At 51.4% G+C, this 11,714-nt stretch overlaps 1 protein-coding gene across 4 annotated transcripts in view; it reads left to right on the plus strand.

Moving 5' to 3' along the window:
- The window catches only part of NOS1AP (nitric oxide synthase 1 adaptor protein), a 210,453-nt gene extending 199,459 nt beyond the window's left edge, over nucleotides 1–10,994 (plus strand). For 3 of the 4 annotated variants that reach the window (XM_019501996.1, XM_019501997.1, XM_019501998.1), the window contains exons 11-12: nucleotides 4,798–5,119; nucleotides 7,525–10,994. In XM_019501996.1, the coding sequence (XP_019357541.1) occupies nucleotides 4,798–5,119; nucleotides 7,525–8,053 (851 nt within the window). In that variant the 3' untranslated portion in view covers nucleotides 8,054–10,994. Of the gene's footprint in view, nucleotides 1–2,056; nucleotides 3,686–4,797; nucleotides 5,120–7,524 lie in introns of those variants that run through there. The other variant, XM_019501999.1, reaches the window with a different exon arrangement.
- Nucleotides 10,995–11,714: the final 720 nt, after the last annotated feature.

Consider the following 11,714-nt stretch of genomic DNA (forward strand, 5'->3'; position numbering starts at 1 on the left):
GTGGATCACTCACCTGGAGCCTTAGTGTTTGCTTAAATAAGTCCAGATTTTGCAGCAGGTGCTCCAGACCTGTGGAGGTCAGGTAAGATTCCCTCAGCAGACAGTGTGCTTTCTGAACTCAGACATATTGTGGTCTAAGGGGAACATTGCACAGTCCCAGGTATTAGCAATGAGTGTGTCTGGAGAAGGGAGCGGGGACGAGATTGCTCCCATGTTATGGCATACGCGGTGACTGTCCTGTGTGGGGAGGGCAGTGTTCTGTGGTTCATTGTGACATGCTGCCAGCATCCCACAGTCTGGCCTTGTCTCTAAAGCAGTCTATGGGGTATTGTCTTTGTCTTGGAATATGCTTGGAGGCAAGAGTACTTTCTATGGCTTGGTCATATGCCAGGTCATGGAGAAAGCTGCCAGTGGAGGAACATCTGGAGGACTAAGCAGCTCATTGTCCCACCCACACAGTACTCCTGCATTCAGGCTCATCCTTGCGCATGTACCTGGCTCAGGCACAGATAGCTTCGTGTCATTAGCCTCTATAAGGAGTTCACAAATAGGATGCAAAGTCCATTTTTCAGGCCCCTAAATAAGCCACCAGGCTTAGCAAAACACTGAGTACCCAGAACCTCCCTCTGGAGTCAGGGCCTGACTTTTGGATGCCCATTTCTGCAAATCTGGCTCAGCACCTCCAAGGCTTTGTGGTCAGCAAGAACAGTTGAACCAACTTTAAGTCCTGGCCTTCCATACCAGCTGTTCCACAGCCACAGGTATCTTCACCTACACTCCACACTGTTGACAAACCTCCTTCTGACGTAGCCCTGTAAGGCTCTATCAACCTCTCAGCACTTCCGTCAACTCGTTGTTGCTTATATACGAGACTGTAAAGTCCTTATCATAGAAGCTCTTAACTCTCCTCTCTGTCTAAGCCAGTGGTTCTCAACCCTTTTAGACTCAAGGTGTCCCTTGCCAGACTCAGGGTACCTCTCCATCATTTTTGTGAATCGTGCAGTACCTCATTTTATAAACTAATTTATTTTTTACAGGATTTACTTCCTTGCAGGGGTGCAGGCAGCGGGGTGGGGAAGTAGCTAGGCAAAGAGTCCAAACCTGCACTTATCTGCTTATCTCTGTAGCACTCTTCAAAGGATCTCACAGCACCCCAGGGTGCCGTGGCACCCTGGTTAAGATTAATTGGTCTAAGCTTTGACCTAACCCTGGTGCCAAATCATTTAGGTCACCAGTAGGCAACTTTTTCTTGCTGTGGGCCAAAATGGGTCAGAGAAGGGGGGGCAGGTGCTCTGACCCATCTGCAGCCAGCACTTCTTCCTGTGGCAGTACAGGAAGAGCACACCCAGCTGAAGTCCCCTGTTGTTGAATGCCACTGAAGCCCCAGTGGCTTCATGGGCTGGATCCAGGCTGCAGGTTGCCAGCCCCTAATTTAGATCATTCAATGGTAACTGTCAGTGTGAAGCAGATCTCTGTTCTGGGGTTATTTAAGTGTTATGGGTTTGCAGGGCTTGGAAGTCTCAGAGCATGTTCTGCCAGTGCCAAAGAGACATATGCAGCATGTCTCTGAAGTGCCTTTATCTCTGAGAGATGCAGGGTGAATACCTGGGGTTCTAACTGAGCTCCATCACCTTTGATTAACTCTAGTTTCTCAGCTGCACAATGCCAGCCCTCAAAGGAAGGTGGAAAGGTGCCTTGCTAACAACTATAGTTCCTTGAGTAGCTTATCCATACAGCTCCTCCTCCCAGTTTGTTCTCTGAGTTAGTGTTTATGGGGGAAGGAGCAGGAGGTTGACTGCCACCCCCATACAGGCCTGTGACATGGTTGCCATCTTTACCAGCCAAAACAGTCTGACCCAGGACATGGGGTTGAACACTGCGGGCCAACCCCAGAGCCCGGAGCATTCTGACTGGGAACCTTGGGGTCAGCTGCTCAAAGGTGGGAGGGAGGCTTTCTAGCGAGGCAGCTGGCAGAGCTGCAGGTATGGCACTGGGCCTTTCCCAGCCTGGCAGTGCTCAATAATGGGATGTGGAGCGGAGTCTTAGGACTGGGGGAGCTACAGCAGCAGCCCTGTGGCTGGTGACAGGGCTGCGTGGAGCTGTGTGGATGAGTATTTACAAGTTCTTGCCGGGTAACTCCGAAAGCGGCAGTGGCACTTCAAGGATTGCTTGGCCTCCCCTACAAATGGAAAATGTTTGAATGAGGCTGTTGGCAGGGGTGATGCTGGTGACAGCCATGGAGCAAATAAAGGAAATCTGATGCTTGCTCCGCAGTCCTTTCTCTCCAAGGCAGCCTCACAGTGAGGGAGCCTGGGAAAGGAAGAGCCAGAGAGCAGTTGCCAATCATAGGTCTTTGTCAGGCTGCCCTCAAGCTAGTTGCAACATAAAGATCTGGTCCCTGCGTCTGCTGATCTCTACCAAATAGCAATGTAAAACATCTTTCAACCACCCTCTGCCGGAGCTGAGTGCGTGATGGATTCTGTAGCTAATTCCCAGAGACGTTCTGCCCCTCCACTCCTGGCTCATCTCCATGTGGAGGTTGCTGGTGTAGCATCCAGCATGAATTTGTGCTGGCGTGACCAGCTATGGGCAGAGGTTCTGATTTCAACCAAGCTCTCTTAGGGGCAGAGGACTGCAAGAGACCTCTGAAGTTATCAACCCTTACTGTGATGAGCAGCTGCATCCAAGTGGCAAAGTCAATCTTGTTTGCAAACATACCCAGCTATAGGTCTCAAAGGCAATTAGGATTTTGGACCCCACTATTCCTATTGAGAGGCTGAGCCAGAACCTTGCTGCTCTTATGGTTAGAAACCTGCTAATTCTCATCTTAAATCTATTCAGGGACAGTTTATACCCATGTGTGCTTGTGCCAGCATTGCCTTTTAGCTTAAATAGCATTTGTCTCTCCTGGTTTGTTTACCCCACTGATGTATTTATAGACAGCAATCATCTCCCCTCTCTGCCTCTCGGTTGCTAAGCTAAATCTCTAGCAATTTAGTTGAGTTCACTGTGAAGCAGTTCATACCAAGCTGAAACAAGCTCCTCCTAAACCCAAATTACAGTATTTACATGGGGACTTGCACTGGTTTCAGTCACAGCTTAAATGAAACTGGTGTGGTTTGCTCAGGTGGGCTTGGCTTTTGGCCACAGCTTGTGAGAAAAGGTTTATTGTGGGTGGGCTGAGATGCTTTTGCTGAAGTGGGGCTTTGGGGAGCAGAGCATTAGCTGGGGAGAAACAGTGCAGAGATCGGACTGTGGGCAATGTCACAACCGGAGCCTAATGCCTCGCTGCACCCTGGACTGTAGGAAGCATGCTGGGATTGACTGTCTGGTCTGTCTCACTGCCTGAACAGCTGGAGAGCTGAGACATGGCTGCAGGAGGCAACTCTAGGGTCCCACAGATTGGCCATATTGCAGAGATATTCCCTCACTCCTGAAGACAGCTGGGCTCCCCAGGCCACTTGTGTGTGAGGTCCCAGGCAGCAATGTCAGTGGTGCACACAGCTGCGGTTGGTTTGGGGTGAGGAGCTCAGGGTCCCATGGGGGTTTGTCACTGGGGAAGCCCATGAGGGGAGAAAAAGGACCTCCACCCCATGTTTGCAGCTGTCTACCCTGCAAATCATCTTTCTCTTTTTCTCCTGTTTGTTTATTTGCAATCTGCTTTCCGAGCCCTTTCTGGTGTCAGGTAAGAGATGCATCCTGCACCTGTTTTTCTGTGCCAGAGCGAGCATGGGTCTCTCCTCTGCTTTCACCCTTCCCTCTTCCCCCTGATCTTGCCAGATGCTCTGCGTGGTCCCCTTCCCAGGCGTCCCAAGGTAGGGGCTGCCTGCATGCATTGCTCTCATGCTGCCCCCTGGTGGGCCTGCTCTGTTTGACGGCCCATTCTCCGTCTGCAAAGATGGGGGCACTGGGGCCGCTTCTCTGCCCTCTGCTCCTGCAGCACCTCTCAGAGGAGGCTGCATCCACCCCACCAGAGGTTTACGAGTGGTTTGCATACACTGCTAGCACGGGCACAGGGCTGGCACAGGGAGGCTGAGCCTACTGGGGGCTCCTGTGAGGCAGCTTGGGCTGAGCACCTCCAAGAGGGTTAACAGAGGGTATGAGTGAGAGCAGCTGGTAGCTGGCAAGTCCAGGGAATGGAAGGGCTGCCCTGGTCTGTTGGTTTTTGTGTGTGTGCCTGAATGCCACAGGCAGGGAGGCTGCCTGGCAGGGATGGGGCCAAAGACAGCCATTTTGCATCACTGGGGACAAACCAGAAGCCCCAGGAGGGTCTTTGTCCTTAACCCTGGGTGCTGGGGAGCCTTCTCAGCCCTGGCCTTGCCCCAAGTGCCCTGTTCAAAAGAGAAGCCTGGCAGTGGTTAGAGGGAGCTGTATTGGTGCTGCCCTGTCCCCAAGGTATCTATCTTTCAGCTGCCTGATACAAGCTGGCGTGCTTTGCTCAGGCAGACCTGAGATGCAGGTACAGACCCAGCACAGGGCTTACAGAAGTGAAACTACTGCTAGAGAGAGTGTCATCCATCAGGTTCTGGAGCACTCTCCTCCTCTGGCCCTGAGAGCCCTTTTCTCAGGGCAGTAATTAGCCTTGAACCTATTCAGCAGATACCAAAAAAGAAACACAGTACTATTGTTCACCCAGCCAGGGCTCCAGCTCCTCCCGGTACTTCTGCCCAGCTAGTGCTCCCTCTTGGGTGCGTTGGCCTGTGCTGGATGACCCAGTCTAATGCTTCCACTCAAACCAGTGGCCCTGCTCAACCCAGTGGCCCCACTCATACCACTGCCTCTGCTCTTCTCTTCCAGTTGACCAAAGCATGTTTGAGAATTCCAATACCGCCCCCACACCAAAGCTGCAGCACAGCAAGTCCATCTCCAAAGCATCTCCCATGCCTCAGCCAGCCCAACCTACAGCTGCCGAGCCCAGCGGGGCCGGACTGCGAGTGGGAGGGAGCCAGCACCTCAGGAACCTGAGCAAGGCCGTGGGGGCGAAGGTGAATGACTTCCTCCGCAGAAAGGAGCCTACCAGCTTCGGAGACGTGGGCATGACGAAGATCAATGCCAACGTGGGGGCCGTGCTAGCAGGCGGGATGCACGCCCAGCTGGAGGACGAGGCTCACGAGGAAGGGTAAGTTTCCTCTGCGGGTGCTGCTGTCCTTGTGTCTGCTGACCCTCAAAGGCCATGGTGAATGATGTTACTACAGGGCCATGTTATACAGCCACCCTGCCAGGGAACAGCCGTCACTTCAGTTGGCCTGTAATGCACTACACAATTTCCCACCTGCCCAAGCCCTCTCCTGCTCCCCCAGCCTTGTCTGCACACAGGAATGCTCAGGAAAAAATTAATCTGGATTAACTCCAGGTATGACTTGGAAGTGAAGTAATGAAACTACATAAAATCACTTTTGTAGATTCTTTTATTCTGAATTACTAATAAATTTGGCCTGGAAGTGAAGTAAAAGCCAGTAGGCCCTTGTTTGTCTGTTCCCCATTTATATGACCACTCCAATTAGAGGAATTCCCAGCCTGTTGATGAGGAATACAAGAAAGCAAATGGCCACAGATTGTGCAGTGTCTGAGTATATGCAGGTAGAGCTGAATCCTTTCCTGTGCTAGGTTGTATAACAATGTAGTTATAATGTTGCTGGATTGAGGTGCTGTGGTCTTATTTCTTTTTTTTCCCTTTGACCTTTAGGTGCTATTCTTTATTCCAGACGTCTCATATACACGAACACTCCATATAGATGAACAGGGGAGGGCTCCTTGCAGTTTGGTTGAGCAAGGGTCTCCTGCACCTGATTTACATCAGGAATTCTGAACCTTTTTTGGCATAAGACACCCCTTGGAAAATGCCAGCTCTAAGCTTTCACTTGTTTTTGAGACTCTGTAAAAATAATAGGACAATTCTTCTCTTGCAAAAAACTGAGAGAGATCACAACAGGTCTGAATGTTTTTGACATCCTGGATTCCTATTTGAAATCTCTGGGTTTATTTTGTGAATCATGTGTCGGTGTTTGTACACCTAACAGTGCTAATATTGCACAGAACCCATAAAAGGATCTCATGGCACCCCAGTGCACTGCAGCACCCCAGTTGAAAAATCACTGATTTAAGACCGCTTCCGTTTGGAATTGTAGGGTATGTCTACCACCATGACATGGCCTGGCTGGATTGTTTCTAAGCCTACCCAGCCTATCCATTCCTGCACACATTTCAAACACAGGAATACAATTCCTGCAGCTGCTAATAAGCACAGTATGTATTTCTGGGTTTAGAGCATTTGAAGGGGGTAGGTGTGATCAGTCGTGTCCTGGCTAAGGCATGCTGCCACCACAGTGTAAACATATCCCGTGTCCACACACTGTTTAATGCAGTTTAGCTAATCCACTGTAAACGTTAATTCAGCTGAGCTTTCCTAAGAGTTCCCATGTAAACTAGCCCAATGTTCCACTCCTCCTCACCCTGCATTTCACCCCTATGTCCCAGGTGTCTGCCCTCTCCTGCTTCAGCTTCTCCTGGCCCCATCTGCCCAGCTGCTCCACTTGCTAGAGTAGTTAAGGCTACAGAAAGACTGCCAGGGAGTGCTTCTGCTGCAAGCTGCTCGGGCACAGTTAGTGCCCAGCTCAGCAGAGATTCCCTGGAGGGCCATGCTCAGGGACAGTGCCTCAACACATGGCAGGATGCATTGAATCAGGGAAGAAATGTCCCTTAAGAAAGGGAACTGCAAGTATGTTGCTCCAAGCACAGCACATGGCTGGAACTCTCTGAGGACAGGTACAAGTCCTCTCCCTTTAGGCCTCATCTTTAGACTGAGACTGCTGCAAGAGTTGTTTCTACCTTGGTACTCAGCACCATCACTCTGTGCAGTCTGTGGCAGAGCTGTGAAACAGGGCAGTGTTATTCTCCCTCCCAGCTTGAGGGGAGCTGAGACAGGCAGAGGCTGACTGACCTGCCCAAAGTTGTGCAGGGAGTCAGTGGCAAGGTAGTAAATGGAACTGCCTACCCTAAGCTGGTACCCTAACCATTGGGCAATCCTTTCCGTGTCATAGCACTTGGCTGATGAGGTGTCTTGATACTGCAGCGGGGCCACAGACTCTGTCTGTCCTCACGAGAGTGTGCTGGCTCAGCCTTCAGCTGAGAGATGCCACAGTGAATGTTGTGGCTGGGACAACAGCACCTCTGCCCATTCAAATCAAGGCAGAGCCCCTTTGCGGTGGGAGCAGGGGCATTGTGCTGTGGGGGATGTTTGGACTTTTTAATAAGGCATCAAGCCAAAACCCTGCCCTTATTAAATATCCCAAAGCCCTTTCAGGATGGGGTGCCAAATTCCACTGAGAAACTGCATTTCATGCACTCTTTGCAGCATCACTCAGGCATCGTATTCTGCTTCAGCCCTGTCCCAAGTACCTGTTGGGTGCCGCATGACAGTATGATATGCCTGCATTTTGCTGCTGACTGGTGCTTCCTTTTGGAGGGGCTTTGGGGCAGGTTGAAGTGGGAGAGATGCTCACTGATGGTTCATTGTGCTTACAGGCTTGTGCTGCTGGAAGCCTTTCCCCGCCTTGACCCACCTCCCCCTGTGACCAAGAAGCGCACTCCCCGGGCTCTCAAGACCCCCCAGGACATGCTTATTTCCACCCAGCCAGTTGTGAGCAGCCTGGATGGCACCGTGAAAACAGCACCTGAGCAAAGCCAAGAGTATCTCGACCAAGCAGCCCACGTGGAGGAGTGGAAGGTGGCATGGGATGTGCCTCAGCCAGAGGGCAATGCTGAGCAGAGCGACCCTGGCAGAGTAGTGCAAAATGGAGATGAGCCCAACCACAATGGCGCCTTCCCTGTGCCTGACCTCATCTACAAGGATAACCTGGAGGGCAAATTGAAGGCTGCTGACAAAATAGCAGCCTCTCCTCCCTGCCCAGAGAAACCTTCCCTCAGACTTAGCCTCACTCCTGCCAACCACCTGCATGAGTACCAGCCCCACGAGGGCAACGGCCAGCCTGAGGCACAGACCTCTGGCCTGGAAAATGAGGGACCCCACCCAGACCTCCTGTCCTTTGAGTAGCTGCCCTGGGGTCTGGGGGAAGCATGCGGACTATCCTCAGGGGGGCAGCTCAGCAGAACTGGCAGGAGCATACTGCCCACTCTGTGCAAGGGAACCTGGGCAGCATGGAAGGACCAGGGCACTATGCAGGCCTGGAGCCACAACTTGTCTCTTTTGGCGCTAGTGGCTCCTACATGGAGCAGAAGGAAAGACAGGAGGCCAGGGGCAGCCATTGTGCCACTTCCTGCCTTGTGCAGTGCAACCTGCAGGCACTCTCATCTTCAATATGCAGGCTTAGCTCTTAGACACCACAGGTCCCAGTACGGCACTATCTTTTGCACAATGTGATAAGCAGTTTCTGTGGACTTCAGCTCCAGGCCAAAGATGAAGCTGCCTGCAAGCTGCTGCATTGCGCAGTAAGGGGCTGCCATTGTGTCCTGGCCAGCGTGATTCCTAGTTAGACATCTTTTGTGCCAGCATCAATGATCAAGGATCAGTGCCAGCATCAATGATGTTTCCTACAGAGATGTGGCCAGGGGGGGCACTCCTTTAATCATTAGCACAAGACAAAAGCTGCCCTAGTAGCACCTGGCCAGGGAGTCTGAATGCTCCCAGAGAGGGGTACACATGTAGAGAGAGATTTTTGGATGATTGAATTTTCATGGTAGAGAGGAAAGCTGGTGGCTGGGTCTGCTGCATATCTGCACCTCAGAGGAGCTAGAAGAAGGAGTCAAATAATGTAGTGGAGGGGACAGAGGTCTCGTCATTAGAAACTACTGGTACTAGCGCTTGAACATCTTGTGCTCTGTTTCCATCTATGCCACTGATTCCTTCTATGACCTTGGCCCTGCTCCCTGTTTTATAATGTCATGGTACATCAGCTGGCTGGGGTGTGCTGCGGCTAAATTCTTCAGTGCCTGTATGTACAGTCCTGGACATTGTGAAGCATTCCAGGTGTGCTACATCTGTTGATTATGGCCTCAGTCTCCACTGTTGTAGCTCTGTCACTGCTGTTGGTTTCCTAATGTAATTTTCTCTGCAGGGTGGCTGCGTGCAGTAGGATAATCTCAATCCATGCCTTGGTGAAACTCTAGACTGTCCCTTCACACCTTTTGTCACCCTTCCCTGCCATGCAACCTCCTGTCCTGAAGCCTGCCTTTTGTCAGGCTAAAGCTAGACTTGGGCCCCATGTTTAGGATAAGTCATCGCTGCAGAGTTAACTTGGGTCATCCGCACCCAGGGACAAGTACCCAGTTGGCTATGTTCCAGAAGTGACCAGCCACCCTACCCCATTCCTGTGTCTTGCCTGTTGCCACAATCACCTGGCTATCTCGCTAGGACCTGCTGCCACACTTACTTAGCTATCTCTCTGGGACTGATTGGGACACATGCCATGGTCCTTTGCCACGCAGGAAAGCTGAGTCATTCTGTGATTCTTTCCTTGTAGGTTTGGTCAGACAGAGAAATGTGGGAAGTCCTTGAAGGGTACCAGTGATTCAGCATGGTGTCCTCACTGCAAAACCAAAGGGGAGGCGGTGAGGGGTGGGGGGATACTAGGTGCAGAGAAAGTGGAGTGGGAGCTGTACCCCAGGCTCCCAGACCAGGCCAGCTCTGGGACCACTCTGCATTCGGGGGAAAGCATTCACCTAAGCTTATTCTGCAGTAAGGACATTGCCTTTGGAGTTTCAAGTAGTAGATGTGATTGTAAGAGATAGTATCTATGCAACAATTTTGCTTGTTTCATTTCAGAGCCAGCTAAGCAGGGCTCTGTATCCTGCTTTCTGAGAACAGGCATGGAGGAGGAGGAGGCTGAGGAGCAGGTTCACTGCAAGGACAGTGCAGCACTGTCTGGCTTTCAGCCTCATTGTACTGATGGAAGGGGCTCCTGAAATGCTGTGGATTCAGGCCTCATTTATTAGTTCACCTCTTACTCCACTGATGAGCTGGTGGGGTGAACATGTGCAGTTGTTTCAGCCCTGGGCCAGCCCTGATGGGGTGGTTGAATACTAATGTATATGACTTCCCCTCCTGGGATATCCCATGGCCTCAGAACAGAGGTTCTGGAAGACATTGGTTTAATTTTATTCCAGGCCTTATGCACTGATTCCCTCTGTTTTGTCCCTGGGTCTCCACTCCCCTGGGTTGGAAAGTCACCTGCAAAAAATACCAAGAGGCAAAACCCCAATCTCAGATTCTTAGCTGGTGAGAACTGATGCAACTCCATTGTCCTTCAGAAGGGTCACACTGATTGCATCTGGCTGCAGAGAGAGCTGTGGCCAAACTGGCATGGCTGCTACCAGTGGACGTTTCCCCTCACCACCTCACTTAGGGATGCTCCTTGCAGTAATGCCTTCCTGTCCAGACCCATTGAAATGTCTGTGTCCACTGCTGAGCTGATAGGATGGGGGCAATGACACCAATGAAGTGAACTATTTTGCACCATCCAAACCCACCTCATAGTCCTACCAACATATGGAGTGTCAACAGTATAGTTTGGACTCTGCATTAACATATGAGGGGGATGTGAGAATATTCCTGTGCCTTGAATTCCCTTGTAAAGGGACCACCTGAGAATGAATCATGCCTCTGAAAATTGTTTTGAGTCCAGTGAATGCTGATCTGTGCCATAGGATCCTGGATACAAAATGGTCATGTATATGTGTGTATATTTTGTATATGTCCAATGCTACCACACAAATAGAAATTATATATATATAAATATATATATATATATACGTACACTGCCTATATAAAACTATGTATAATGTATGTTAATCAGAAAACAGGAGCGTGTGTAATCTCCCCCTTTAGTGAAGGAGAGCGTTTCAGGGCACCAACATTTTGAAAAACAAAGTGATGCTAATGTGTGCCAAAAGCCTCTATTTATGTTAGTTAGGATGGATACAGAGTTCAGAATGAGCCATGCTGATTGCACAATAAAGATCCTTTATGTGTGTTGCAATGTGGGCTTCTCTAAAAAAATGGCGCTAGTTATGCATATGTAACATTGTTCTGCGGAGTAGGGGCTGTATGCTGCGGTCTCTAAGGTGCCACCCTGCCCTGAAGGACTGTGCATCCCCCAGGCTGGTGGGGATCCTAGGGAGCAATGGCTTTCGAGGCACCCCTCCAAAAACCCTGACTTCTAGTTTTCACTCGTTTTTTGTCTCCTGAAAAATACTGGAGAAATTTTCCTATGGCAACAAACCCAGAGACCGCAGCAGGGACGAATACTTTTAACACCACAGATTTCTACTGGCGATCTCCGCGTGTATTTGATGAATCACGTCTGCATGCAGCGCTAATAGTGCGTGGCACCCCGCACCACCCTTACGAAGATCTCGGGGCACCCCAGGGTGCCGCAGCCCCTTGCTTGAGACACGGCGGGGTTATAACGGGGTGCGGCGACGGCGCAGCAGAGGGCGGGGCTGTGGGTGCGGGGTGGCAGTGGAGGGCAGACACCCCGCTGGGGGCTCCCGGGCCCGGGGGGAGAAGGGGTGCACGAAGAGGGAAGTCCCTCCCCGGAGCCCTGCGCTCCGCTTCAGGCGGGGGCCGCGCTGCTCGAGGGAGCCTGCCGCGGACAGCGAGGGGCTGGTCTCTTCCGCGGACTCGAGCTGCGGCGACGCCGGGCGGGGAGGAAGAGGGCTCCCAGTGGGGGCGGGGCCGGCGGGGAGGCAGGGCGGGG

This window comes from Gavialis gangeticus, unplaced genomic scaffold, assembly GCF_001723915.1.
Source record: "Gavialis gangeticus isolate Ggan-Ray unplaced genomic scaffold, GavGan_comp1, whole genome shotgun sequence".
NCBI lineage: Eukaryota > Metazoa > Chordata > Crocodylia > Gavialidae > Gavialis > Gavialis gangeticus.